General features: G+C 47.4%; 10 protein-coding genes across 10 annotated transcripts; 4 read left to right on the top strand and 6 right to left on the bottom strand.

Moving 5' to 3' along the window:
• Positions 1-237: 237 nt before the first annotated feature.
• ATNIH1004_002748 (uncharacterized protein) lies at positions 238-855 on the bottom strand (the record flags this gene model as incomplete). The annotated part of the gene is made up of 1 exon (XM_033567433.1): positions 238-855. One exon carries the CDS (start codon positions 853-855, stop codon positions 238-240), a length of 618 nt encoding a protein of 205 aa, XP_033429428.1.
• Positions 856-2117: 1262 nt separating this feature from the next.
• Positions 2118-3083, bottom strand: ATNIH1004_002747 (PhzF family phenazine biosynthesis protein; the record flags this gene model as incomplete). The annotated part of the gene is made up of 1 exon (XM_033567432.1): positions 2118-3083. The coding sequence occupies one exon, from the start codon at positions 3081-3083 to the stop codon at positions 2118-2120; it is 966 nt and encodes a 321-aa protein (XP_033429427.1).
• Positions 3084-3260: 177 nt separating this feature from the next.
• tof1 (putative DNA repair protein (Tof1)) lies at positions 3261-6882 on the bottom strand (the record flags this gene model as incomplete). Its single annotated transcript, XM_033567431.1, has 4 exons — positions 3261-4306; positions 4357-6459; positions 6521-6758; positions 6823-6882. 4 exons carry the CDS (start codon positions 6880-6882, stop codon positions 3261-3263), a joined length of 3447 nt encoding a protein of 1148 aa, XP_033429426.1.
• A 67-nt stretch (positions 6883-6949) lies between these two features.
• On the top strand, positions 6950-8265 carry ATNIH1004_002745 (3-hydroxyacyl-CoA dehydrogenase family protein; the record flags this gene model as incomplete). The annotated part of the gene is made up of 4 exons (XM_033567430.1): positions 6950-6976; positions 7197-7304; positions 7368-7467; positions 7535-8265. 4 exons carry the CDS (start codon positions 6950-6952, stop codon positions 8263-8265), a joined length of 966 nt encoding a protein of 321 aa, XP_033429425.1.
• Positions 8266-10475: 2210 nt separating this feature from the next.
• arp6 (actin family protein) lies at positions 10476-12075 on the bottom strand (the record flags this gene model as incomplete). The annotated part of the gene is made up of 4 exons (XM_033567429.1): positions 10476-10614; positions 10675-10737; positions 10796-11507; positions 11580-12075. The coding sequence occupies 4 exons, from the start codon at positions 12073-12075 to the stop codon at positions 10476-10478; spliced, it is 1410 nt and encodes a 469-aa protein (XP_033429424.1).
• Positions 12076-14791: 2716 nt separating this feature from the next.
• On the top strand, positions 14792-15922 carry ATNIH1004_002743 (uncharacterized protein; the record flags this gene model as incomplete). Its single annotated transcript, XM_033567428.1, has 1 exon — positions 14792-15922. One exon carries the CDS (start codon positions 14792-14794, stop codon positions 15920-15922), a length of 1131 nt encoding a protein of 376 aa, XP_033429423.1.
• Positions 15923-16182: 260 nt separating this feature from the next.
• On the bottom strand, positions 16183-18651 carry ATNIH1004_002742 (uncharacterized protein; the record flags this gene model as incomplete). Its single annotated transcript, XM_033567427.1, has 1 exon — positions 16183-18651. One exon carries the CDS (start codon positions 18649-18651, stop codon positions 16183-16185), a length of 2469 nt encoding a protein of 822 aa, XP_033429422.1.
• Positions 18652-20761: 2110 nt separating this feature from the next.
• Positions 20762-22192, top strand: ATNIH1004_002741 (uncharacterized protein; the record flags this gene model as incomplete). The annotated part of the gene is made up of 1 exon (XM_033567426.1): positions 20762-22192. One exon carries the CDS (start codon positions 20762-20764, stop codon positions 22190-22192), a length of 1431 nt encoding a protein of 476 aa, XP_033429421.1.
• Positions 22193-23445: 1253 nt separating this feature from the next.
• Positions 23446-24556, top strand: RPL13 (60S ribosomal protein eL13; the record flags this gene model as incomplete). Its single annotated transcript, XM_033567425.1, has 6 exons — positions 23446-23448; positions 23565-23598; positions 23684-23730; positions 23863-24021; positions 24120-24212; positions 24272-24556. The coding sequence occupies 6 exons, from the start codon at positions 23446-23448 to the stop codon at positions 24554-24556; spliced, it is 621 nt and encodes a 206-aa protein (XP_033429420.1).
• Positions 24557-25190: 634 nt separating this feature from the next.
• Positions 25191-27111, bottom strand: ATNIH1004_002739 (uncharacterized protein; the record flags this gene model as incomplete). The annotated part of the gene is made up of 3 exons (XM_033567424.1): positions 25191-26175; positions 26228-26933; positions 27000-27111. The coding sequence occupies 3 exons, from the start codon at positions 27109-27111 to the stop codon at positions 25191-25193; spliced, it is 1803 nt and encodes a 600-aa protein (XP_033429419.1).
• Between the last annotated feature and the right edge of the window lie 14 nt (positions 27112-27125).

Genomic DNA, 27125 nt, shown 5'->3' with positions numbered 1-27125 from the left:
GTTTATGGACTTGGAAAGTATTTAAGTCTCATGCACGAAAATCGACATATAGGGTGTGAAATAGTCTAAGATCATTGCGCATCATGGTTTATACCAAGATACAAATAGTCCGCAGTAAACTATTCGCTTGTTGACAGACACACCCACTAAAATTATAAACATTTGCACCCATGCATGCCAGGTATTAGCTGAAGCACACCGGTGCCTGGAGCCCAATCTCTACCAGGCCCTTGAAGGCTACAACATCCACCAATCCCCATTGATTCTGACATACTCATCTCGGAAAATTCGAAGACTTGCACCTGCTTCCTCCGTTGTACAGACGTTTTCGAGGACCATAAAAGCGCGCTTGATGCGGTAGCCTGCTAGGTCCGAATCCGAATGTCCCAACGGACGAGAGTAGCTGGAGAGCATGCCAAACCCCGTCGCAATGTCTGGCTGGTCGAAGGAGTCCTCGTAGTGGAACGCATTGATGAGGGTGACGAACCTCCCGAGCCAGTACTGTCGGGGTTGGGGTTCTGTGACCTGCGAGACAGGCCGGGCATGAGCTGTCTGGGTTAACCTCCTGGAGTAGGATGGTATCCGGGTGATGTGGTCTCTCGAGGTTGGCAGTCTCGCTGTCCTCGCCCGTGGTTCCAAGTTCCCTTGGCCAGAGTCCGGGCTGAGCTTGTTTGGCCCCTTTGAGATTAATCCTTTCGCACTTGCTTGTTTCCATCCCTTCATGTTCTCGATCTTGTCAGTCCATCGAATCCGTTTCGAAGTCATGGCTTCCTTCCGTCTTAACCCTGTATTTGAGATTCTCGAGAGCTCAATTGTCCGGCTGTTTTCTGCTATTTGGTCATGTGAAGGTACCATTCGGTTGGTAGTTCGCACTTTCCCAAAGGAACTCGTTTCCAAAAACCACCCATTTCTCGCAAGATAGCTATTCTCGATGCTTTTTCTCCGTTGATTTCTTCTTTCAGTGCATAAGTTATTCTCCTGTCCAGACTTGGGCGTGGGAGTTGAGGGCCCACTAATCTCAGTCGTTGGCGGCCATATCTGCCAAAGATTGCTACTCGCAGCAGTAAAGTAACAGGGGACTGAGTTGGATGCGGGCAGCGAGGTCCTCGCGCGAGATTGCCCTGAAATACAAACATGTTGCGAGGAAGAAATATTGAGGGTGCTGTGGTTGTCAAATAATGCCTCAGGTTGATCGACTGGGACTTCCAGAGTAGACTGGTTCCTCCAAAGTATGGGTAGTATGTGTAACTCGCCATCACCACCTTGTATAGATGTGCTCTCCCTATCTCGAGTGTTAGGGAAAGCATGGTGTTTCCCCATGTTTTCCGTTCGATTAGTGTGTCGTCTCCCTAGAGACGAGAGCACGCTTCTTCTCCCTTCCACTTGGTAGACAGAATGGGAATATAGATCTCCCTCCGGAGGGTTGGAGGGGGTTGGAATTCTCGAGTGGGTGGACCTGGAGGTTGCTCCTAGCGTAGCCTGAGTGCATGGATGGGAGGAAAGGCGCTGAGTTTCCGAAGTTGAACGTTGAATCTGGATTCCCTTCTCTCTCTTGTGCACACGAAAGCCGTTTGTATCTTTTCTCGAATTGCTGCGCTCCAGGGTTGTAGGGCCCGTAGAGGGTAAGGGCATGGACAATTGACGCTGCCCTTGTCTCTGGAACGGGATTCGCGTGTGCGACCATGCCGGTGAAAATATAGGCCCCATTCTCCTGCTATCGTTCGTGCATCGGGAGTTTTGGGTCTCCTTGTTCGGTGTGGCTGCTGAACCGTCATGATTTCCGCCCAAAGCGTTCTTGAATGAGTGCAAGCGGTTGAGAATCGAAGGCTTGCGACCCTGCCTCTCCGTCATCTTGAGCTCCTATGGGAGTAAAGGCCAGGTCGAGCCAGCAGAGAAATAAATGGGGTACGGAAAATCCACGACAACGGGGGAATTCAAGATAAGCTGATGTATTGAGAACCGAAAAGAGAAACAAAGCGGCGGCCGTGGTTGAGGGCACTGCCAATGGGCTGAATGTTTACCTGGCAACGGGGCTTTGAGTGAATGAAGTTCAATTTTGCATAGATGCTGTTCTAACTATGTAATACTTCACTTGGTCGCATCCATTCCACAATCCATTACTCCTCAGGGACCAGGATTGTTCCCTCGGCCACCATCACTGCAGCTCCTTTCAAGTCGAGACTTTCAATCTCCTTCCCGGGGCTGATTGTGATATCAATGCCAATGTCGCTACGCCTCCCCATTTCCACCCCCTGCACAATGTCATACTTGTACTGCCCAGGCTTTCCGTTCGTCAGTGACAGATATGCGACCAACCCACTGGCCGCGCTGCCAGTGGCCGCATCTTCTTCGTTTCCTAGTATCATCCTGGTACGGATGACATTCCGTCCTAGACGAGCATCCGCAACATCTCGCACGTAGAAATACTTGACGCAGTGGCCAGAGCCCCATCCATCGTCCAAATATGTGCCATCAACCGGGACGACCTCGTATGTGGTCGTCACGGCTGCGAGGGCTTCCAGAGAGGGTAGTTCAACATGGACCTGACTCATCCCATTGACGATCGAAACTATCGGAAATGAATCTACCCCCCCTTGAACTGCGGCTGGGAAAAATGGAGCCAAGGATGGATGAAGTCGAAGCAGTTCATTCAGCGGGTACCTCGCAGCATGAAAACGGACATTATGTGCAATCCTCGCCACCACCGCATGCTTCGTAGGTGGCTGCTGCAGCGAGATGGGAATTTCACCGGACTTCGTTACCAAACAGCGAACCAGTTCCCCATCTTCTTTGGCTCGTGAGTGAGAAAGAAACCATGATGCAGCACCTATGGTCGGATGACCGGCAAAAGGGATTTCGCAAGCGGTGGTGAATATGTCAATTGTGCGTTTCTCACCGCTGCCTTCGTGCACAAAGATCGTCTCGGACAAATCGAATTCACGCGTGATAGTTAGTTTCTGGCTCTGGGTGAGCGGAGGAGCGGAACCCTTCGGGTTCGGCAGGAACACAACAGCCAACGGATTTCCGGCGTACGGCTGAGAAGTGAAGACGTCCAGCGTGACATATCGCACTCGCTGACCCATAGTGAAAGGACGTTGGTTGTGGGTGGGAAAGATCCGGGCCAAGTAAGAAAGTATATATATGCCCCTCTAGGTCCTAGAGCAGATATGACTCACGGAGTAGCCCCCATTTTTCAAGAAGTTTGGGTATCTGGCTTCCACGCCTGGCCAGGCTCATGCCTTACGCCAAATAATAAATGATCATTCGGTGTCGCTGTCAATCACGAACCCGCCACGTATCCGACGTCGAGCCGGCACTGCCACCGGCCTATCATCATAATCTTCCTCTTTCTCGGCACTGGCTTCGGTGTTGCTTGACCCCACATTCTTGCCATGAGCAGGGGACTCCGGTGCATGATTCCGATTACGGCTAAATGCCAAGTCATCATCAAATTCCAGGTCCCCCTCAGCATCAAGGTTGGGTGAGAATTCTTGTGGTGACCCGGGAGACCGGACTTCAGTACTGCTCTTGACAACATCATTGTCTTGGTCCATCCAAGTGGCTGGGTGGGCACGTCGCTGTCGCTTGCTTGATGTGTCTGGGCTCCCCGGGGTATGATTACCGCTTTGGCGTTTCTTGCGCCTTTTCCCTTTGCTTGCACGAGTATCTGTCTCCTGTACAGCGCCACTAAGCAGGGCTTTCCGCACTCTTTCAGCCTGGTTTTTCCTCCTTTTCTCTTCGAGGATGAAAAACTGTTTGTCTGCATCTTCGTCGGTTTCTTCGTCGCTAGCGTGGACATATAGATTACTCTTAATTTTTGCCTGGCGATCTCGTGTGTTCTCTAGGCGTTTCTGGCGGCGCGCTTCCAAGGCCTCTTCATCCAGTGGTTCTTGATCAGCATCCTCATTCCGCTTCTTGCGGTTTTTCTTCGGCTGGTCGAGCTCCTTGGTCTTCGATCGAGGATTAGGGGGGAAAAGTGGCAGATCCTCGCCCTCAGATTCCGATCCGAAATCAGCACCAAGAGTTGTTTGGTTTCGACTGTTGTTACTCTTGCTAGGGTATTTACGCCGAAGCATTTCCCGAGGGTCATTCTCAAGGTCACCAGTCATAGGATCATCAAGGCATCGATCAATAATGGACTTCATATCTTGAAGATCTTTTGAACTCAATGATGCGGGAACGATCCAAGATGCCCCCGGCACATCTTCTACTCCGAGACGCTCGAGTTTCACCAAGGTCATCAAAAGACGAAGCTTAGCGTTCGAGAACATTGCTTTTTGACAGGCATCATCACGAGGTTTAACGGCTAGTTAACTTATTAGTCTCATCGGAACAAAATTGGAGGGCCATACATACCGATCATGGGATTGGGTGCCCTAGATGCTGTGGGGTTCTCATTTGCCTGGGTTTCCCATGACTCTCTTGCCTCCGCCGCCGACTGGAGGATCTCGCCAACCCACGCAATCAAACCACCTTGTTCATCCAGGATCAAGGCACCGATCACAATGCCAATCTTCTCGTCAAGTGTTTTTGCGTCAGTAGAGCTGACTTCAAGCTCGGCAGGTGGCCTCCTGGCTGTGGCTAGTGTTTGCTTCTCATGGCCGTACTCGAGATAGTAAACAGTAGAGTTGATTTTGCTAAAAAGTAGCTCAGTTATCAAAGCGGGGCGCTGGTCAATTTTCTTGATTAGTCGGCGAATGATCTGCTGCACCAACTCCTCCCACTCCCTGTAAATTGACTTGCTCGAATCCATCGCCCCTGGCCCTTTAATCATCCTGTAGAAAAGGTTGATGATGTCCACGCGGAAGAGCAATACGCTCATCTCTTGTTTGAATGCGATCCGGTAGAAATAGCGGTGGGCACGTTTTAGCTGTTCCAAATTCAGCTCTTTGTAGTATTTGGTAAGAGCAACAAAGGTGTCGACGCATTTTTGATTGCAGAACTTCGCAGAAAAGCGCCGGAAATCGAATCCGCGCTCTCTGGAAACTCGCTCCGCGTCGGCTTCATCTTCGTCCTCGGAAACAGGGTCCTCATCATTACCCTCATCCGCTACTATAGATTCCTTGTTTTTGTGTCTAGCACGTCGTAGGGATCGCACTTGCATATCAGCATTCTCTTTCGAATATCGCTCCAGCATCCTCAAGAAGACATGTGAAAGCTCTGTAGCTGCGTCAAGATAGCCAAATCCTTGGTCCTTGAATCCACGGAGAATGGCGAGTATACGATCATGAGTGGTTTCTTCATAAAAAATCCGGTTTTGGATGTTCTCGGCAATATCCTGGTCCTCTTCAAGTGGAGACAACGCCATTTCTTGGACAGTCAACAAGATTTGCGTGAAGCAACGCATTTCGGCATTAAGATCTTCCCAATCCTTATTGTCAAAACTGTACTGCATGGATCTGTTTAGGAAAACAAAAGTTTCCTGATTAAGAACGCTCGCTACCAGTCCAAAATTATCTGGCTCTGCCAAGTTGTGTGACTTTTCGTTTTGTGACCGTTTCTGACGTTGGCGACGTGCTCGTTCCGCTTTCAGTAGCCAGGCAACAGTGTAGAAGTATTGACGAGAATTTATTGGTAAGACACGGTCAGCTTCACGCTCAATCGATTTTCGAACGTGAGTGAAAAGAGGGTTGAACCCCGAGTCAAGAAATTCCTCAACGAACATCCGCAGGTTCTTGGACGCAACGGAGCTTAAATGCACGGGAGTGCTAAAGTCATTGTTTAATGTTGACCATTCTTTCTTCTGTCGCTGCTGAGGTTTGTTCCACTTCTTGCTTTGGTCCATTTTATCGAGTGTTGCTTGACTGTCCTTAAGGACGTCCTGTCCAGAGACCGTAGACACTTTCGCATCATCACGTTTGACCCAGATCATCGTCCCGAATCGGCCATGTCTCGTCGGCGCATTTTTTGCATATTCTCTCCGCAGCGATGACTCTTGCCGTAATAAGTCATCCAGCTCATCAGTGCGTTTGGCAGACCGCTGGGCATCGTTCATGAAAAGTTGTTCCACATCCACTCCCTTCAGAATATGAAACAGAATCTCAAGTAAAGCCACATCTTGCATATTAAAATCATCGCCAATATTGGAGCACATGGTAAGTAGAAGCGCAAATGCGTCTTGATCTTGGAAGGCCTTAATAGTCGCGGACCTCGATGTCTCCTCCTCGTCACCCTCCGCCGCAAGACGAGTAGTGGGGTTGATCACCGTAATATTTCGCAGTAGATAAAGCACGAGTTTAAGAATTCCTTCATCCCTAGTAGTTCGTTCGGAGCGCGGGACCGCCATGCTGGGTATGCCGATTCGGATAACAGTTCGAAGAAGACAGGAACTCCCGCGGCTAAGAAGACATCGTTTATATGAAACCTGAGTATGCTGCAAATACGGCATGTGTCGATGATGATTGACAGTCATCTGATCATGAATCTCCAATGGCCAGGTTAGGGGTACTAGCAATTCCACTATGGGTTGTCAGTACAATCAACTTCGTCAGGGCAGGTCAAAGCCAGTAGACCAACATACAGCACGCCAACGCAATCCTGAACATATATTTACTATCCTGTCCGCTACTACCCCATACAGACAGGATTGGTAGGAGATCACCATTGACCAGATTCGCTTCCCCCAGGCATCGTGCCACATCCATGCGGTTATACTTCTCGTCATACAACTTCAGCCAGCGTTTGATGTCCCGCAGGCAAGCCAGGGCATCATCACCCAGCACATATTGATCAGCATTCTCCCCATTGAACCCTCCCAACTATAAGAGTATCAGCGACTATCTAGGACCTGGAGTTAAAGGAACAATGTCTTATACAACTCACCGCAGTGACGAGACTGTAGACATGGGCGCGAACATCCGGGTCCACTACTTCCTCGTTCATAATGGCCAATTGTGTGGATGTTGTTCTCTCCTCCAGTGCAGAGTAGAAGCGTCAACCGCCTCCACCAATGGCAACGCGCTACTCACGCGTCGACGTGATCAGATCCTCGGAAATGGATAAATAGTTCCTCCGAAAGCCGAATATAACCGATGACGTCGGACCGAATCACATGGGCCGCCTAAGTATACAAAGGAACTTCGACTCCGGCTATTTCTACTTGCCCGATCTGCCTGTCTCTTGCCCGAAACCCCAGCGCTCTCTATTGCAACAAGGTCTTCCTTGCCTCTGTGATAATGCTTTCATCTCGCCTTCAGCCTCTTCGCCGGCAAGGCCTGGCAATTGCCTCTCGTGCATTCACCACTTCCTCGGCAGCTCAGGCCGCCGAGGTTAACAAGTTGGGAGTCATCGGAGCAGGCCAGATGGTCGGTTGGCTTCAATTTTCTCGGGCCTGGTTAGTTCCATGGATAGTAGCTAACAAGACGTAGGGATTAGGCATTGCTCTTGTTGCTGCGCAGAAGGCTCAAGTTCCCGTGACTCTCATCGATAATTCTCAGTCCTCTCTCGATAAGGGTCTCAAATTCGCCGGTATGATGATCCTTCAAATCCCGTACGTTGCGGTTTAGGTTCCCCTGGTTGATAATCAATCCCCCAGACAAGCTACTGGAAAAGGATATCGCCAAGGAACGTCTGACTCGGGATGCTGCCGACACCGTCCGCTCGCGCATTACGACCAGCCTGAAGTTGGATGACCTATCGTCGGTGGACTTTGTGATTGAAGCGGTCCCGGAGATCCCCGATCTCAAAACGTCCATTTTCTCCAAAGTTGCCCAGATTGCCCCCAAACATGCCATCCTTGCGACCAACACCTCGTCCATTCCAATCACCAAGATTGCCGCAGCCACCACGACCGATCCAATGGACTTGCAGGCCGCTTCCCGAGTTGTCTCGACACATTTCATGAACCCTGTTCCAGTACAGAAGGGCGTCGAAGTTATTGCTGGCTTACAAACATCCCAGGAAACCATTGACACAGCCATTGCTTTCGTGGAACGCATGAACAAGGTTGCTTCTGTCTCCGCGGATTCGCCCGGGTTTCTCGCCAACCGCATTCTGATGCCATACATTAATGAAGCAATCATTTGTCTTGAGACTGGAGTCGGACGCCGCGAGGATATTGATAACATCATGAAAAACGGCACCAACGTTCCTATGGGCCCTTTGACGTTGGCTGATTTCATTGGTCTTGACACCTGTTTGGCTATCATGAATGTCTTGCACCAGGAGACCGGGGATAGCAAGTATAGGCCGTCTGGATTATTGAAGAGAATGGTTGATGCTGGCTGGAAGGGTAAAAAGTCCGGAAAAGGCTTTTACAACTATTGATGGGATATATGTACTGGCGCAGAATGTCACGATATTTTTGTCATATACTACCACTATATCCAGAGTATGCGTCAACACATATGGCAGTTCTTGAATATCATATATGTATGTGTGTATATGTATACTGTTCTCCCTCGGTATCTTCCTATGGTCAATAACTGCATATTCACAAGTGTCCTATAGGCTAAACCCACCGCTTGACTGATGTGACCTCGCTCAGCTGCTCTATTCACTATTCTCTTTCGGCACACATCATGACATCAATGACTGCAGCAAGTCCGGATTCTTCGTCCCCATTCAATTCATTGCTATTGACTGCAACAGTCAAGACGTCGAGCGGTTGATCTGAAGGAGCGACACAGGCACAAGAAGCCCAATCGTTACCACATTTGTAGCTTCATGCCAATAGCGACGACAGTTCCGTGCACTCAATCCCAAGAGAAATATCTCACCAAAATTGTGCTTTGCACCTGCACATTATATGGTTGCAACCAAATATGAGTTCCACCAGTGCTCCACAGTTGTAACATCTCTGCCATTGCTGGATCCGAGTCTCCTCAAGGACCGAACTCAAACCAGGGTCAGAACAGGCCTCGAACCATGCATGGGATGATTTGCGACACGACGAACAGATACTCCTGTTACTGTATGGGCAAATGTGCGAGGAGGCGCCAGTGGTCAGATACTTCGGTGGAATCCATTTTGGACAGACTGGTATCGGGCAGTACAAGCGTTTCAAAACTGGAGTCGCATATTCGTACATTTTCGAGGTATTAAAGTCCTTGTTCCTTTGGGGACATCGTGTGGAGTATTTTGTCGAGCGTTACCTGGGAGCAACATTTTGGTAGGAACAATCTCTCGTCGGCCACCGCTACAAGCACCATCCCATTTATGCATTGATCGCAATACTTATGCTGACAAGGTTACCAAAGAAGTGCTGGGCATGCTATCGAAGCATCCCGTACAAGGGCTTCACGGTCAGTTTATATTAATGCCTCGTGGCCGTTGAGAGATGGTTGAAATGACGAACTCTACAACTGGCATACACCGTAAAAAACGCTTAAAAAGCTCTCCTTAACTTCCTGGTAACGTGATCCCTTATTTTATTTTTTATCCTAAACTCCGCCGAAGTGTTTTCCTTGTCTGAAAGATACAGTGCAGTAAGGTCATCCCGAGCCTGGTATGAGTCGGCAGTATCGACACCCATCGAAGATCTTATATTGGAAAGGGGTCGTTGCACAGCAGTGGCATCGTCTTTTTCTGGCTTACTATTTTGTCCTCTGGTGGTCGATTGAGCAATAAGAGACATGAGAGAAAATAGTACTGGCATCTTTGATTCAAGTGTAAGAGATACCCGGCTGAGAGTTCAGGAGAGACTGGGCCAGTATCTTCAATTGTTGTAAGATTAATCATGCCATTAAAACAACAGCTACTTTTATTTCATCTCCGAACAAGCTGGGGAAGTTGAGCGCCGTATTTGCTATTGGCAAAGGTGGCAGTCTAAAGGCACATAGAGGATTAATGGGCCAGAATAGTAATCCGTTGTCGATTAAAGGTCAATCCGACTAGACGACATTTGAGTAAATTATTGTATGTGGCCCGTAGCGGTATTAGTCCTTGAGCGAGCTGGCCTATGGACTTGGAAATGAAGCCCAGCAACCGCTCAATGTGGCAACAAGACTACCAATTCCCCTCCCCTCAATGGGCAACCATGACACGGATAGACCCTTCATATGCCACATGTTCAAGCCTCATCATCGGAGCTAACTCGAAGCCATCGCCTCTATCCCTCAGCGGATACGATGGTTCTGTGCCGCCCAAACGGCGGTCTCTGTTCCCAAAGATAAACTTGAGGAAGAATTATTTTGGTATTTTATACTGATATATGCCGATCGATGGTTGTGGGTGACGTGGAAGAGTAAGCTGGTAGATTGCGGGGCCAGCCAAGTCCCAAAGCTAGGAAGCCAGTCTCACCACAATATTTCAAGCATGGTGGAGGTCACCCATAAACAGACTACGCTTCCATGTATCAAAAGGACACAATCGCGTCGGCAGTGACTAGGGTATCACTGGCAGACAGGTGGTGCATGGGTCTCAAGAAGCCCGGCGCATCATGCCAAACCTGCACATGCTGCTAATTCCAATATATCCGTAAGCTCCGTGGCTGAAATCCGCAAAAAAAATGGTCCTTATAGACTGCAGAGTACTTTCTACAAAGAGCCGGAGAACTTCCTCGCCGCCCAGGAGGAACCATGTTCCTGGTATTCCTGCCTGGTGATTGCAACCTTCTTTAGCTCTTCCTTATTAGTAGCAAATCGCGATGCCCCGAGCCAGGTGGAACGAATTGGACTGTTTCGGGAGATTATTAGCGCATCAACTTTGACTCATCGATATGAAAGGATCTCTTACTCTTGAGAGCGCCGAACCCTCACGACGCATTCCGCCGATGCTACTTGGCGCAACTCAGCTTCCCTAGGAAGTATTAGCATAACCGGACATATATGACAACAGGGGAGCGTTCATATCTTACAGCCTGTCTATAAACCCTGGAAGTAAAGATGTCCCCCCAACAACCAAGATGTTCGCCAGGAATGCAGGGTGTAATCCCGGTGGTAAGACAGAAAGGCTCTGCATGATGATGTCTGATAAACCAGCCTGCTTCATACCGATATCACTCGGGGTAAATAGTATTTCGGGAATAGCAAAACGTTCGTTTCCCAGGACCAAAATATCTTCGGACAAAACTTCAGCACCTCCACTAGAAAGGGCACCTTTTCTTTTTTTGACATTCAACAAAGGGTCACGGGGACGCATAAAGCCCTTTTTACCCACATTTGGATCAGGCAGTACATAGTCGACTGTGACATCTTCTTCGCCAGCAGCGGCTTGGTTGCGTTTCCGGTAGCCCTTCCAGGTCTGCTCCAGGTCCCTGGCGTAGTTGTTGCTCACAAAACACACAGCCTCCTTGACCTCGTTCATGATATACGTTTCATCCACCATATTGTACTGTCTCATTGAGACTACTTCCTTTAAATAATTCGTAAGATGCTTGCCCCCAAGGTCGAGCCTCCGGATGGCTCTCTGAAGAGGCTGGCCTTTGTAGAGTGGCGTTACCGTAGTGTGAGAATATCCAGAGTCTACCACAAGTAGGCACTCCGTTGGAGAAACAGCCATATTAGACTTCTGCAGAATAGGATCCCCAAATATAGACTGAACTTCATTCCAAGCGTTCATCGACGGGCCTGTCGTTATAGGGGTGTCAGTAAAGGGTGGTGGCAAGTGTCGACAGCATAGATAGCACTCAAGAGACTGACCTATAGTTCGTAGATAACCCCCAAACCCCCATTCCTCCATCACAATCTCGTCCGCATTTTTCTGTAAAGCAGGCAGAGCATTTGGGGCCTCAGTGAGCAAAAGAGTGGTCTCCTCTGGGCTTGCAATCCGGAGCTCCTTCGCCCGTACTACCTTCTCATCAAAAAATGAGTGCTCCCATATCTCCTTCTGCGCCTCCCAATTAACGATGTACCCTTTTTCAACCGGGCGACGAAACATCAGTTCATTCCAATCGGTGACATGAGTGCTGAGCTGAGACCCGACATAAACCTGGTTCCCGCGAGTTTTTGTGAGCGCGTTCGGGATAGCACTACAGGCAGAAATTGCTTTGGTTATATCATCAAGGGGCGGGAAGTCTGGCGCATATCCTGCTTTCATTGTATACGCACCATTGTCGATAATGAAGGTCTTGTCCGGTAAAGGTTGAATTTGCACGACGGAAGCTTTCGGGGGAGGGCGAGGTTTCGTAGTTCCCATGTTAATGGGAAATCAGTGGGACCAGGGGGCCAATACTGCAATTAGTATACATCCAATCTTCGGGGTGTGAAAAGAAAGCTTGGAGCCGATGATGTGACTTTTGGATCTAGCCAGAGCTTGCATTTGCTCGTCGATGGAGATGGGACATAATCGTAACTAGGCGGTCAGCTTTACAAATCAGGCAATTTAGGGCAGGCCAAAACTTGCCTTCCAGTGCTCCCACCGCCTTCGGCTTAGAGGGTGCACCACATAGTAAACCCAATTCAAACCATCAACCCAAAATTGATTCTATTCCTACTATCTATCGCCTTTCACCTTGAGTATTGAATGAGAGGGAAATGATAGAACTCCGAAGGAGTAGGTCAAGGAGGCACTCTTAGACAGCTCAGAAGTTGTGGGCCCTGAACCCACAAGTTCCCAGTAGGAGAGAAGACAACATTCCCCTTACGCAGTTGTGCTCCATGGCCTGTAAGAAGGTTGTTGATTGTCTATTACCTCTTCGAACGAGGAATTAAGATAATAGTTATCCATACAAATGCCACGTGCCAATCCCCCGAGTTCCTCCACTACAGTATCTATCCAAAAAGGTTCATTTCTCTGCTGCGCTGCTACTGCTGCATCTAATATAAAACTCTCCCCCGTAGCTGCCCTAATTGGTAGGAGGAGTTAACTATAATTTTGTCCACTGCTTATCTAACCACTTTTTGGGTAACTTAACTAGTTATCATAGCTACTGATATGTTGTGACTTAGCAGGCGCCTTTCAGAATAATCCACACCATTGCTTTGGACTAAGCAACCATTCTTACTTTTGTTAGCAGAATACCGTAAGATCTCGCGGTCCTAGGAAGGACTGGTAGACCTTATCTGACACTGGAGGGTATATACCACGTTCTTTAAAAAAATTGCAAATAATTTACTATTTAAAGGTCTTGTTTCGCACGGTAATAATATATTAGGAAATCCGCCTTCCACGAGGGTATCCACCCCACTAAGAAATGATGCTATTTTGCTTGCGAAAATACTGTTTATAGGTAAGAAAAGGCTTGCTATTAAAAGGCTGGCAAATATAAGTCGTATAAGGCCGAAAACAAAGAAAAAAATATTGTTATAATTCTTGCAGAGTTATAAAAATTTAATAGTTTTATAGGACTTATAGCTATTAAATATGAACACACGTTTTTTTGTGTACACAGTTCGGCCAGGCCCGGCAGAAAAAGCTGCCGAGCCCATTAACTGTGTCCTGCGTTTGTTTTTTACCCCTTTTCGTCCGATGTTTTGTAACCTTATAAAATATTTTAAGCCATCGAGGAACAGTAAGTAAATTATTAATATCTCCCTTCGGCAAAACGGCTGTCTAAAGTCTGGTGAACTAGGGTGATTATACCAGCTTTCTATAAACCTTTCACCTTTAAAAACAAATAGCAGCTTTATAATCCACCTATCAGCAGCGATATACTTAACTACTATAATATTTTTAGCATAATTAAACTTAGCAAGGTCAGGGCATCTTCCCTTTGTACTAATAACCTTCTGAGCTCTTCCCTGGCCAGGTTGGAAGCCGCATTCGTCGAAGTTATATTAGATTGAGTATAATAAAAGATCTTTAGATATGTTTACAAGCTAATTATATTGGTTCTATGAGTATCTAATACTCTCTGCGTTAAGACGCTTCTTATTCTTTGTTTTTTGTATTACAGGGCCTAATATAAAATATTCTAGGAGTTATTTTTTGAACTAATACACCTATATCTTACTAATTTTATAATCCGAACCAGCGTGCACAAGCGCCGGATTCGTCCACCCTGTAATTAAGTATTCTAGGAATAACAGGGAGATATAAATCACGCATACAAACAATCCACTGGATTAGAGCTTTCTCCTAATACTTATTACAAGCCTTATTTTAGGTATAAGGGCGCTGCGAGCCTATTGTCCCCGGCGAACGCGACCGCGTAGTGTCTCGTACAAAATGCCATATTCCCACGCAATCTTTCTCTAAATTCGGTTATTTTTGGCGCTGGGCGGCTTCGCAGACCTTGAGTACAGGAGATTCATCTATTTTCGGTGTCTTTGGCATGGTGGGTGGATGGGAATAACATCAAGAAGATAGATGGATGGAATTTTGGGTTTACTGTACAGTGTGAATTGGGCTTACGGTGTGGTGCACACCCTAAGCTGATGGCCCCTGGGGGGGTGAACTGGAAGGGACTAATATACATACAAAACAGCAATTCATCCGATAAAAAGGCCATGTGAAAAGGGGCCTGGTATAGATAGACCGGATATTCATTGTTTCCTTGGTCCCGTAATAATCATCAAATGAACGCGGTCAACAGCGTGAATTATATATGAATACAGATAGTTGAGTATTTATCAGCGATGATCTATGGGGGGCTCTTGGGAGCAGAGGTATATATATACCATGTACTTTCAACCTACTAGGTTACCGAACTCCGGCATGTACAAACATAGAATCAACACTAGGTACGATAACTTGCTCCCTTATCACGAATAAGGTATAGCTTAGAATTTAAAACAATCGGGTCCCTCGAACATGGAAAAGTTCTAACGTTGATATACCTACTTAACAACATACCTTGATAAATGCCCCAGAACCCTTAATCAGCAGCCCCGCCGGGCTACAAACCGAAATTTCTGGCTTCAGAATTCCTACCACAACAAAACACCGGAATTGAATTGCTCCTGTCACCAGAATGTCAAAAACTCTCCATACAGCCTTGAATACCTCAATAATACTTGTGGAGCAGTTTCTGTTGACGCTTGCTGCCCCTTGTGCTGATCAGGCGTCAAAGGAGCTTTCAGGAAAAGATGTTCTTCCCCTCCTTTCGGCCTCATCTACGTCGCTCAAGGCACAAGTCACAAAGCTTTCACTCCTAGCGATCAACTCCCCATTTACCCACTCAGCCATCGCTACTGTTGTCTCCGACCTGAATAAGTCAGTGCTCCCGTCTCTCGTGACGGCAGCTCTTCTTGTCACCCCTGTCTATCATACCAAGTCTTTTCAAGCTGAGGTGCTGGTGTTGGTGAACTCAGCACTGAGGGAACTAGATTTGCTTCTCAAAGAGATCCAAGCTGTCGCAAGCAAAGTGGATGAAGCAAAATTGGCGCAAAAAGGAGACAATGAATTGTCGCAGTCGGAGAAAAACGTCGTGACATTAGCTGCTGGACGCACATGGGAAGCATGCGACATGCTGACTGACTTAGCCGCAAAGGGTGTTGTCGGGTTTGTGATCCGGCGTGTGGAAGAATGGAGAGATCTTGTCCGAGATGCAGTGGATGAGATCGAAGAATGGGATCCAGAAGAGGAAGGAGACGATTTCTTTGATGAACTTTTGAGCGACGACGGGAAACAAAATGCTGGAATGAGTGAAAGTAAACCAAGTGAGACGGACGAAAATAGCGAGGACAGTGATGCCCTTCATGAGCATAAAAGGAATGCGATCCGAATTCTTAAGCCCGTGACACAGATCTTCCCCGCCATTATCATGAACCGCCTGAAAAAAGTCCCTAAATTATCACCTTTTATTGTTAAGCAACTTGAACTCTTGATGTCAAACCTAAGGCACATACCAGACAACGTTGACGAGGTGGCCGGAGCCCTGTATGAAGCGAATTTGAGCAAAACGAACCAATACCTAGAGAAAACAAAGGACAATGCCATCAATGCCATAAAATCAGTGGCATCACCCTGGGACTCAGCCAACCTTGTCGACAGTGAGCAGCAAACAGATGATAAATTTGCGATCTGGTCGAAGACATGGCTGAATGTGATGAGAGAAGTCAGCAAGTCTGCCGTTGACGATGACGGGAATATTGAGAAGTGAATGACCCATAAACATATTAGAATTAGGTTGTTAGAAATAGGAAAGAAGTATTAATAGCTATTAACAATAGCTGTATGCCCCAGAATTTTCCAAGTTGTGTACATATCTAACTAAAAATAATTGGACCTCCAGACAGACCAGGCTGCCCAACCAGTAATCTATGTGCATAAAAGCTAGGAGTTTGAATAATTAACTTGAATACATATTCAGTTATATGCCACGACCCTCCATCCTATGGTTTCCCTTCAGCTTAAGCATTATTAGCTTGGCCCAATATCTGATTCCCACTGGCAAAGGTCTTCGGCAGGTATCCGGTCCTTCAGCCATTCAAGAATAGCATCGGTCCCTTTGGCGACAATTTGCCATCGGGGTACCCGAAAGCTGTTTCCTGCAATTTCGAACCTTCTCAAAGCTGATCCACCACCCCAGTTCTTGCTGGACCCCTCGGCTCTTAGTAGACCGATTTTCAGTGGAATCGATGCGATATTATTGTTCCCCACGTCTAGAACCTGGATGCCTTGCACAGCGTCGAAATCCAGTCTATCGATGCAATTATCCGCCGCAAGTAATGTCATCAAGTTTGGGTAGCTCAGGCGCACTGGAGGAAGAGACCCAAAGAGACGATTATAGGAAACGTCAAGGGATGATAAGGACGGGGCCACTAAATTGTTGAGTATTGGGTCAAGGGTAGTCAATCTTGTGGCGCCCAGGTTGAGAGTCTGGAGATTTGGCAGAGTGAGAGACGAGCTGAGCAAGGAATCAGTATCCAGCGGGTTGTATGAAAGGTCGAGGTCAGTCAAATTGTTTGCAAGTACACTAAGTACTGGAGCTGGGAAGCACCGTAGCTCATTATGCTGCAAATACAAGCACTTGACTTCGTGGAAGTTTATCGGGCTTAGTTTGTCGACCTCTAGTTCTTGCATATTAGTGTATGACCTATCGAGAATTCCCCCCGGCTTGACGTGCCAAGTTGGCGCTTGACTTGGAGTTTCTGGCGCTAGTGTAAACTGTGTAGCAACTGATCCCTCTTCATCGTCAGTATCTTGAACTTCTGTCTCGCACCGGATTCGCAGCTGCCGCTTCAGGTCTTCCGTATTCATGCTGAGGAACTTTCGTTCCCTAAGAGGATTGTTGGATATTCGAAGCGTGACAAGACTTTCCATCAAACCAATCTTTTCATCAACCTTCGAGATATCATTGCCCGTGAAGTCAACGCTCTTGATTTTCCTCAAGTCAACAAAGCCTTGTGGAAATTCGGATATTTGGTTATCCTCCGCATACAAAGTCAGAAGTGCTTGCCACTGAGAAATATCTGGCAAGCTCTGGATGCGATTCATACTGATGGTTAGAGTTTGTAAGTTGGGAAGCTCGATATTTCCGTTCTCCGAAAATTTTGCCAGCGCGTTGCTGGCTACGTCCAAATTCTGTAGGGTCTCAAGTTTCTGTACAGAGGCGGGTATCAAAACTCCGTTCAATTTGTTCCTCGCAGCACTGAGATCCTTCAATGGCAGCTCGCTTAGAGCTTCAAATGGCAAGGAAACAAGCTGATTATTACCAACACTCAAGACTCGGAGAAATTTAAGCATTCTGAGATCCTCAGGAAGACCAGTAATTGAATTGTCATGCAGGTCCAAGACTTCAAGATTTCTGAGGTTCTTAATATCTGGGGTAAAGGAGCCCTGTATTTGGTTCTTCGCTAAACTGAGGTCCCGGAGAGACTCCATTTCCATGACAACAAGTATTTCTTGCATAGTTAGATTATTGTTTGCAAGGTTCAGGGTGTGCAGTCGCTGCAGTCTTCTAAAGCCAACTGGCAGAGTGTGCAGTAAATTCCCGTGTAAGTCTAGGTGCTCAAGTCCTCCAAATTGGTTTCCGTTCTCATCAACATTTGGGTCTAGCTTGTTCAGATCTATATCGGGGAAGGCAGCATCTGGTAGCTCCGTGAACTCATTGTCCGCAGCAATGAATTTGACAAGATCAACGCTTTCATACCAGCCAACGGAAGATTCAGGGTCAAAGTCATACATGGACAAGACTTCTTTTGGAAGCTCTATCAAGGACAAGGCCGCAATGTTCAGATGTCCAGACGTACGACCAGCTTCAATACGCTTTCTTAGGATGCCTTTATTCGGATCTTCAGATTGCTGGTTAAATGGGTCTTCAATATCAAAATTCTCCCAGGTGCCATTAGAAGGAGGCTTAGGTTTATTCTGGACTGCAGCCTTTCGAGCGGCCTTGGCCTTTGCAATGCTTTCTCGTAAAGCATTTGAAGATTTTGACGCTTTCCTTATCTCTAACTCGGACTGTTGGTCCGGTGTTAGTTCTGGTGCTGTAGAATTAGCCGATAGTGACTTCGAGGTTGGAAGTGGCTTTGAATGTGGTGGTGGCGGTATCTTTGTCGGCGTTTTCCGTGTTTTTTTCACATGGAGAGTTTGCTGCCGGGTCTCTATATCTGATTTTCCGAAAGTATTATTCGGAGTTGCATGGGATTTTAGTGTAACCGGCGTCACAGCAGGATTCACACCTAGCCTTATGGAAGGCCGCTTTAAGTTTGAGGGGGTCTCTGCAGCCTCCGGAGGTATTTTCTGAGCCGCAGTGCCGTTCACTGACAGCGAGGGCCGTGATCTAGATGGAAGCCGTATAGCAGACTGGGGGCGGGCAAAAAGCTCCCCCCCACTAAGCTGGCGTGATGATGATGACCTAGAAGGGGACCTAGAGTAATTGGTCATTGATGATGGCGGACGAGATGGAGAGCGCATTGGGCTGGTTGTGCTAAAAAAGCTAGACTGTCTTCTCAAAGGTGAAGGTGAAGGTGGGATTTGTGATAATGTCTCAATGGTTCGCTCAGAGAGCGAAGGGCGCGCTCGGCCCCGAGAGTCTGAATCATATGTTGGAAGCTCACTCTCGGCCTTGTAAGATTCATCCAGTGCTCCTTCAGACTCAATCCGCTCATTCCCACTTATTACATTCTTGCCGGTATCGTTTTTTTGCTGCAAGCTATTTGAGATCGTCGTTGGCGTGTATCTAGGAAGAGGCTTTTTAAACATTGGTTCCTCCGACGGTCGCCGTAGCCTGCCGGCATCCAAACCTGGATCGGTTTGTAGTTTCTCACGAGAAGGCGAAATGCGGATGGATCTAGAAGCGACCGCTGTGGGCAATGGTAGCCTTGACGCCAATCGAGGAATCGCACTTGGTCTAGTCGATTGTTTCGGCTGATCCATGTTCATATCAAATCGATGGTAGTCGGGTTTTGTCAATGATGAAGATGGAGTTCATGAATAGTTGACATGACAAACGCGACTCTCAGAATTGAGATACGGTTAGAATCTCAAAGGCACAAGGGTGCCATGCTGTTGAGCGAGTATGGGCAGTCGAGGGATCTAAGGACCTCTAAAACCGTTGGCAATTCAAGGGCATCAAATCTAACATGAGGGAATGTTGGAAAAAGTGGGAGGGGTTCGAAATGATGTAGTAGGTCTTGTTTTGTGCAGCACCTGAGTGTCGCATAAGGAAGTTATATTATTGCTTTGACTTGCAATAATGGAGAATTGGTTTTATTGTTGTTTACGCCGCTTGTGTGCCTGAGGCTGCAATCGTAAGTGGCTTAGTCATGTGCCTCAGCAGTTGGTGCAATAATATGATCTAGGCCAAGTTGTAGGGCACAATTGAGAGTAAATATGCTTTATTTAATCAAAGAGGGTAGGTAAAAACTCAAAAGGAAGAAGGGAGAAATGTACTGTAACAAGTGCATACACAATGTTAGAAATGTATGTGCAGTACATAGGATGCATGTGACCACTCCGTACACTCTTGTCTACTTTATCTTAGGCATAGAGTACTAGCATGCATGTATTAAGCCCATATGAAGGTCATATGCGAAGAAGAGCAGATCAGGTTTTCGATGTCTGATACGACCTTGACCATCCTATATCCTGGAATTTTAAAAACTGCCGTTGACCATCAGAAGAAATTGATGAGGGAAGGGGGAAGAGAGAGAAGAGTGAGTTCTCTGTATTCCTTCTGGATACATTGGTACCTGGACGGACTATTATCCGTGCTCCATAATTACTGTGTAGAGTCAAAGAACTCGTACTCCCTGTTGCCCGAGTTACAGCCCTCTTGACCCATGGGGTTCGGCTTCTGTTTACACTGCCCAGTACCCAGAGCTGGGCGATCTCCGACGCTAGCAGAAAACCGGCCTGGTGGGTTCTGGCTGGCGGCTGGGCTCACGTGTGTACCAATGGTTGGTTGTGGTCAAGCCACCTTCCCAGCCTCCGAAGTACGAAAGTCTCGCCCTTAGCAACGTCCTTAAGGCATCAAATGACCCTCGCCCACACTCCTTACTTCGTCACATCAACATCCATCTGTCATTCTCAACTCCATTATTTGGCTCTCCTTGCTCCCCTTGCTGCTCTTACGCTTTCTACAAAGATTCCATACTTCATTTTGGTATTATTTTCGAACCAGATTGTTTATTCTCCTTCCTTTCCGGTTCTCGTATCGCCCTTGTTAGAAGTGTCTGCACGTTCTATCAGAGATAACCGAGCCGATCAGGTGGCACACCACAAGCCAAAAAACAGGTGACACCGATTTTGTGGCAGTCGCATCGCTTCTTCTGTGTCTCGACACCTATAGCTGGTACATTCGTAGCGCTCAAGCCGCTAAGTTTCAATCAGCCAGCCGGCCAGGCTAGCAGCCTGTCTTGTCTCCTGTATGCGCTTGATCACCTGCGATACATTTCAGCCAACTCATCTATTACTGGCATATGCTAATCAGTCCCCAGTGCGAGGAACGTACGCTGCGGGTTCATTCTATATTTGACACCAACTAGAGTCCATGATGTCACAGGACGATGAAACCCGGCTCTCACAGAATTCCCTGGCTCCTCCTGCAGAGATATCGGGTCCTAGCACTCCCACAAAACGGTCTCATCTTTCTACTTCTCCGGAGATGAATCTTAGAGCTAGTAGCCACTCGTCGCACTCCGACAAAAGTAAAATCCTGTCACCCCCATCGTTATCTCCATCAGATATGACTCCGCCACCGTCTGCGCAAGTCCCCGATGCCCCATCTCAACAGTCAAGATCTCGATCGATCTCATACCTTACATCCCCACCAGATATCAAAAAGACCCTCTGCGACGCCTATGGGGCTTCTGAAAATCTCCCAACTACTGGGGAGATTGATGCCGCAGATGAACTGAAGCTGCGTATGATAGCTAGAGAGTTACTGAGCGTAGCTCAGGAAGCTCGCATGTCAGCGCTGCACTTCAAGCTACAGAATAGCCTGTTGTCTTTTACAAGCAACGAGGCCATAAAGCGTGCAGAAGTTGAGCATCAGTTGGCCCGAAGAGAGGTGGAGATCCTGCAGAGCTCTGAGTATCGCGGTCGCCATTCTGAAAGCAAGCCACACCAGCCAATTGCCAATGTGGAATTGGAACTCGCTCTCAAGCGTAATCAGGAGCTCGAGAGAACCAATACTACCCTAGATCGGAGACTTCGCCGAGCGAAGAAACTCATTGAACAGGAAAGAGAGAAGGTAGACCAACTGGGAGAAGAGAATCGTTTGTTGAAAAAACGCATTAAGGATAATCGCGAACACTTCTCTTTGATGATTGAGAATGGCTCGTTGTCACCCAGTCCGCAGATGGAAATTCAGACCCCTCATAGGATATCTTTTCCTCAGTTTGCGGACAGCGGTCACCACTTAATGAACAGAGGCGAAAACAATCATCCGTTCGCCGCCCTCCTTGCTGCAGATAAGGTCCTGAACAGAGAATCACCTAGTATCACGTCCACCCCTAATCGGACTCGTGCTCAGAAGCAGCATACTAGTGGGCATATGCGAGGGTCTCATTCACTGTCGTCACTTCCTATGACACCGGCTAGGTCTCGGAACACCCGACAAGAAGATCAATATTACACGCCGGGGAAGGAAACCTCAGACGGACATCGTGATAGGGATAGCACCATTTCGGCATCCGATATCGAGGAAGCTGAAACAGAAGAAGACATTCCTGCTTCGCAGACTGGTGCCATTGCAAAGAGTATGTTTCGGAGCAGTGCTTCGGGCAACAATCTCCAGGATACTCGAAGTGTGGCGAATGCGCCCAAATCCAGTGCCCTTTTACAGACGAAACTGTTTGGCCAGGTGAAGAAAGCTGGCGTTAACCGTCCTTCGAACGATCTCAAACGCAAAGCAAGTTTGGATGGTGCTGCCTCCAAAAAAACAAAAATAGAGGACAAAGTGGGTCTCGGTATTGGCACATAGGTCAATAATGATACCACTAGTGCATGAATTTTATACTTATAACTACCAGTTATGTTCAGGACTTGAAGTCTTGAGGTTGATACCATGCAAGCTCGGGTATCTTTGTTTTTTTTTTTTTTTTCTTTCTCCCTTTTGGTGGTGGAATCTGGCTACGATCCCTTCCTATTCAAAGCAAACAGTTACGAATGATGATATGTAAAGATGGTCCACGAAATGGTGTTCAGTATGAGTTCATTTTGGGATTGATTCCGCTATAGCAATACAAATTTGAATGTTGAGACCAACTCGACGATCGTCTTTTTATACATCGCCTCCGAAGGAGGAAGTATCTAAGCACTATGTAAGAGGCAACTCTTGTGAAGGCGAACCTGCTGTATGCTGCCCCTCGACATAATCATGGTTGATTGCTGTCTTCTGTACTGCGTAAAGTTAACGATGCGGCCGCCTTGCTTACTAATTAGTCATAGGTAGTTAACTAACGTAACTCCCGATCGAACGGCCACCCAGTCGAGCCGGCCACCTCGGTATTGGCTGTATTGCGTACAAGATGCCACATTTTATATAACCTTCTCAACAAGTGCTATAAAAGCTGTAAATCTAGATATATGTGGATTATATATACTACAAAATATCTGTATATATTTTTTAAGAAATTTTATAATTTTTTTGGAGTCTATAATACAAGAATATTTTAAATACAGCTGTATTTAAAGTCTTCGCTCTGTAATATAAAGATCTAGAAATATTAGAATATTCTGGGTCAGGTAGCTGTAAATATATGATTATACAGTTCTAGAAAATGTATTTTTATTACTCCCTATTTACTGGCATTTTGTATGCAATACAGAGGTGGCTGGCTCGACTGGGTGGCTGGTTCGATCGGGAGTCATGTCAACTACTGCATGACCTTTAGAGTGGAAGGAAGCCTTTCAACTGTCCATGGTGTCAGAGGATACATCCACATATCTCTGACTCTCCTGTAGTAATTTAAAAAGTACTTTTACCACTGCCATTCTGACGAAGTTACATACAACTCTGGAGTAAGGCAATGTTCCGTATGTACGGAGTTATCAGACAGGCTGGGAGGCTTTCCGGATTTGGCAATCAGGGTAGGGCTCGCTAAGCGAGGCGGTGCGGCTCTGCGTGGGCACACCAAAAAAGTTCCACCCAATATTGAAGCGAGGAGTTTGAGATACGACCAGCAACCACCCACGACGACGACAATCTCCCGGCCTTGATCCCCATCCGTCACAATGGTGCGTCAGAAAACCTACTGCTTTTGGATTTATAGCTAGGATGATGAAAAGATTTCTGGGATATTGATATCCCCGGGTTGGGCCAGTATGCTAATGCTTTTTGTTTGGTGCAATAGGCGATCAAGCACAACAACCAGATTTTCAACCAGCGTGAGTGAACCAGCGGGATCAACTTCCACACGTCCGATAAAATTCGTTGCGGGATGTTTTGGGCCTGACGAGTGATTCTTTTTAGATTTCCACAAGGACTGGCAGCGTCGTGTGCGCGTCCACTTCGACCAGGTACGCTCTCGAAATACAATGCCCACCCCAGTCGCATGACGAACGAGCTGTATTGAGAACATGGTGATTTGGGGGAGAAAGGCGGATTTTTTTCAGATTGGTGGACTGACATTTTGATTTTGGATCGTATAGCCTGGTCGCAAGCACCGCCGTCGTGAGGCTCGTCTCGCAAAGGCTGCCGCTGTTGCTCCTCGTCCGGTTGATAAGCTGCGTCCCGTTGTGCGATGCCCTACTGTCAAGTACAACCGCCGGGTCCGTGCCGGCCGTGGCTTCACCCTTGCCGAGTTGAAGGTAAATTCTATCTCTAATTTGGATGCAGCTTGAAATTGGTTATACAACAGGAGCTGCTAGTTGGACTGAGGCTTACAATATTTTCCCTTTCAATATAGGAAGCTGGTATCCCTAAGAAGCTCGCCCCCACTGTTGGCATTGCTGTTGACCACCGCCGTGTCAACTACTCCAAGGAGTCGCTCGCCGCCAATGTTGCTCGCCTTCAGGACTACAAGGCCCGCCTGATCCTCTTCCCCCGCAAGAGCGACAGTTTAAGAAGCTTGACTCCTCTGCCGAGGAAGTCAGTGCCGCCAAGGCTGCTTTCGCTGCTGAGGGCAAGACCGAGGGTTACGCCACCCGTGTCGGTGCTACCTTCCCTGTCAAGAACCCCTCTGCCGAGGAGGCTATTACTGAGGTCAAGCGTGATGACCTGCCTAAGGGTGAAGAGGCTGCTTACCGTCGGCTGCGTGATGCCCGCAGCGAGGCTCGCCATAAGGGTATCCGGGAGAAGCGTGCTAAGGCTAAGGCTGAGGAGGAATCTGCCGCCAAGAAATAAATGTGACTTTCAGATAATGACGATGGGGTTTGTTTTCACGTCGGGAACTAGTGTACTGTGGGATGGCGTGGCGCCGCTTTTATCTTATTACCTTTGTCCTTAAACAAAAAAGCTCCGAACCACTCTAAATGAATATGTCCCAATTTCATGTCCCACACGGAGACCCTGGATTACGACCCATCGATCACATGTGTGTTGATGGCCTATCATATATTATGTTCGATATTCAGAGGGGTGCTGGGAATGAGTCGTAGAGTAGAGCCAGTTTGGACCCTAACCTACTTCGTCCTACCCAAGGGTTTCATATATACAAAGGAAATGATCTATTCAGAAGGTAATTGATGGATGCTTTAGTAACTTGACCTGGCAAGGATGAAATGAAAGGAGTACTTTAATTTGCCTCTTTAGCAGTGTTACAGAGTGTGCAGAGCAGGAACTCTTTATAAAGATGTTGGTCTTGAGGATAAATAAATCAATTATGAAAGGTTCCTGATATTGCTCACATGTCCTGTAATACTATGCATGGGGCGATATGGTAATAAATTTTCATGTAAACTCAAAGTTGGCCTGAAATAGTATATTCCTGTCGAAATACAAGTCATCACTTCGTCGCGTTACATTTAGCCTTTCAAGGTCAACCCACAGAGTTAGCACCAAACAGAGATGCCAAAAGACAGTCGGTGGCCTGGGTGACTGTGTTGGCGTCAGGTTCAAATCCTGTTTGGCCACCCATAGTCTCATTAACAACCGCATTGAACAGGCTCTTAGATTCCAGCTCTACCCTCCACCAAGGGGCACCGTTAATACTAGATGGGCACGAAACAGTGAGCTCTGGCGTTAAATGCGCTTCGCCTGTCCATTCATCAACTGTTAACTCGCATGTAAATAGGACCTTGATCGTTGTTTCTTTAGATTCAAAGAGCATAGACGTGCGCTGGAGGTGTGGTAGTATCCGGCGTAAATCTGACGTTGTGAGGCCCCCAGAGTCACTCCCCAAGAGTCTGTTTTGGCCGTGATTTAGTCTTTGGGACACGAAGGGTTCAGAGAGATCTAGTGCACCGCCAAATAAAGCCATATGACGATCCTCTAGTTGTGACCATAAACAAGCGCGCGATATGGCGACCTCCCAGTATCGGTTTATACCCCAGCAAAGGCCTGATACATCCAACTTCAACAAAGAATTGGCTAATCTAGAGTTAATCCAACGCTGTAAATCTGCCGGTACTCCGAAATTGCTGTGCATTGGCACAGATACAGAAACCAAAGTCTGCTGTTCCAGATCTGTCTCATAAATAATGGATATAGTGTAGAGGCTCGAAGGGAACGGGGGCGGTGCAAAAAATGTCAAGGTATGTCTCTCCAAGCGTGAGCCAGTTTCTGAACCAGATACAATAGATGAATGTGTCTTGAGAGTTAAAGGTGCAAAGATCGTCAGAAACGATTTCGTTTGGGCATATTCGTTAAGGGCGAAGGGGTTTATTGGAGAAGGCTCCTGGCCGCTCCTTAGGGGAGCTTTAGAGGAGAATGGGAGTAAAGTAGAGATGAGAGAAGATATTGGCGTATTAATGGGACATTTCGAATCCCCTGTATGAGGAGCTGATTCGGACGCTAGCAGTGAACTTCCAGACGGTTAGCGGGCCATATCCCCAGTGAAACAATTCAAAGGCTTACATCAATTTGCTTAGGTCATGTTCTGTGTCACCATGTTGGTCCAGATTCTGCGACCACCTTTCCAATTCTATAAGGTCTTCCTTTAGCCTTTGTACCTCAGCGGAAAGCTCTTTCCTCAGTTTCCGTTTCTTCGAAACAGTCTTTGGAAGTAGTGCTCGGGCTATAGTTAGGTCTGAATCCGATAGGTCCCCTATTTCTATTCCATCATCGACATTCCTAAGCTTTGAAGGACTCTGTCCGGGTAAATCAGTGGCTCGTCGCCTTCCCCGTTGTTGTGCTGTGGGGCTGCTACTCAACAGCCCTTTCGGTCGCTCAAGAGGTTTTTCCAGTCCAAGTTGAGTCGGGGTTGGAGGAAGATCGGGCTCCTCATACTCATGCAACGAGGCCTGATCCAACTCTCTGCTCAGGTCTCTGTCGCCCGTTGCGCTGCCCAGTTCACTTGCCAATTGATCATCAGGTGTATTAATTATTCCAATGTCAACTCCGCCAGTTTTCGTCACTGGTGGAGAGTGAAATACCAAGTCTGACGGGACAATTCTTCTTGAGACACGCCTTGGGGGCGCAGCAAACGCCTGGAGGCCGCTAGACCGCCGACTTGGGAACGATATAGGTGACGGCTTGTCCGAACTTGGGATCTCCGTAGGGCCTGTCAATGATGGCCTAAGAGCTTTCCGGTCGCGTAATCCAAACACCCTCGCCTCAGTCCCTTTTAGTGGTCTACCTTGGCTGCCCTTGCTTGAATGCCTTCCTGGACTTTTTGTTGGTGACCTACTGAGTCCCAGTGCTTCAGAGTGATATCTCGCTAGGCTCGCCTTTGTTGGTGCTTGGTATGAGACACGCTCAAGGGAGGGCCCTTGAGGGGCAGATGGAAGAGGAGGGTTCATTTGCCACGCGTCGA

This window comes from Aspergillus tanneri (assembly GCF_003426965.1).
Source record: "Aspergillus tanneri strain NIH1004 chromosome Unknown AapTan_1_pilon_pilon_pilon, whole genome shotgun sequence".
NCBI lineage: Eukaryota > Fungi > Ascomycota > Eurotiomycetes > Eurotiales > Aspergillaceae > Aspergillus > Aspergillus tanneri.
Note: the sequence above shows the minus strand (reverse complement) of the source record. Positions and strands in the feature narration are given on the sequence as shown.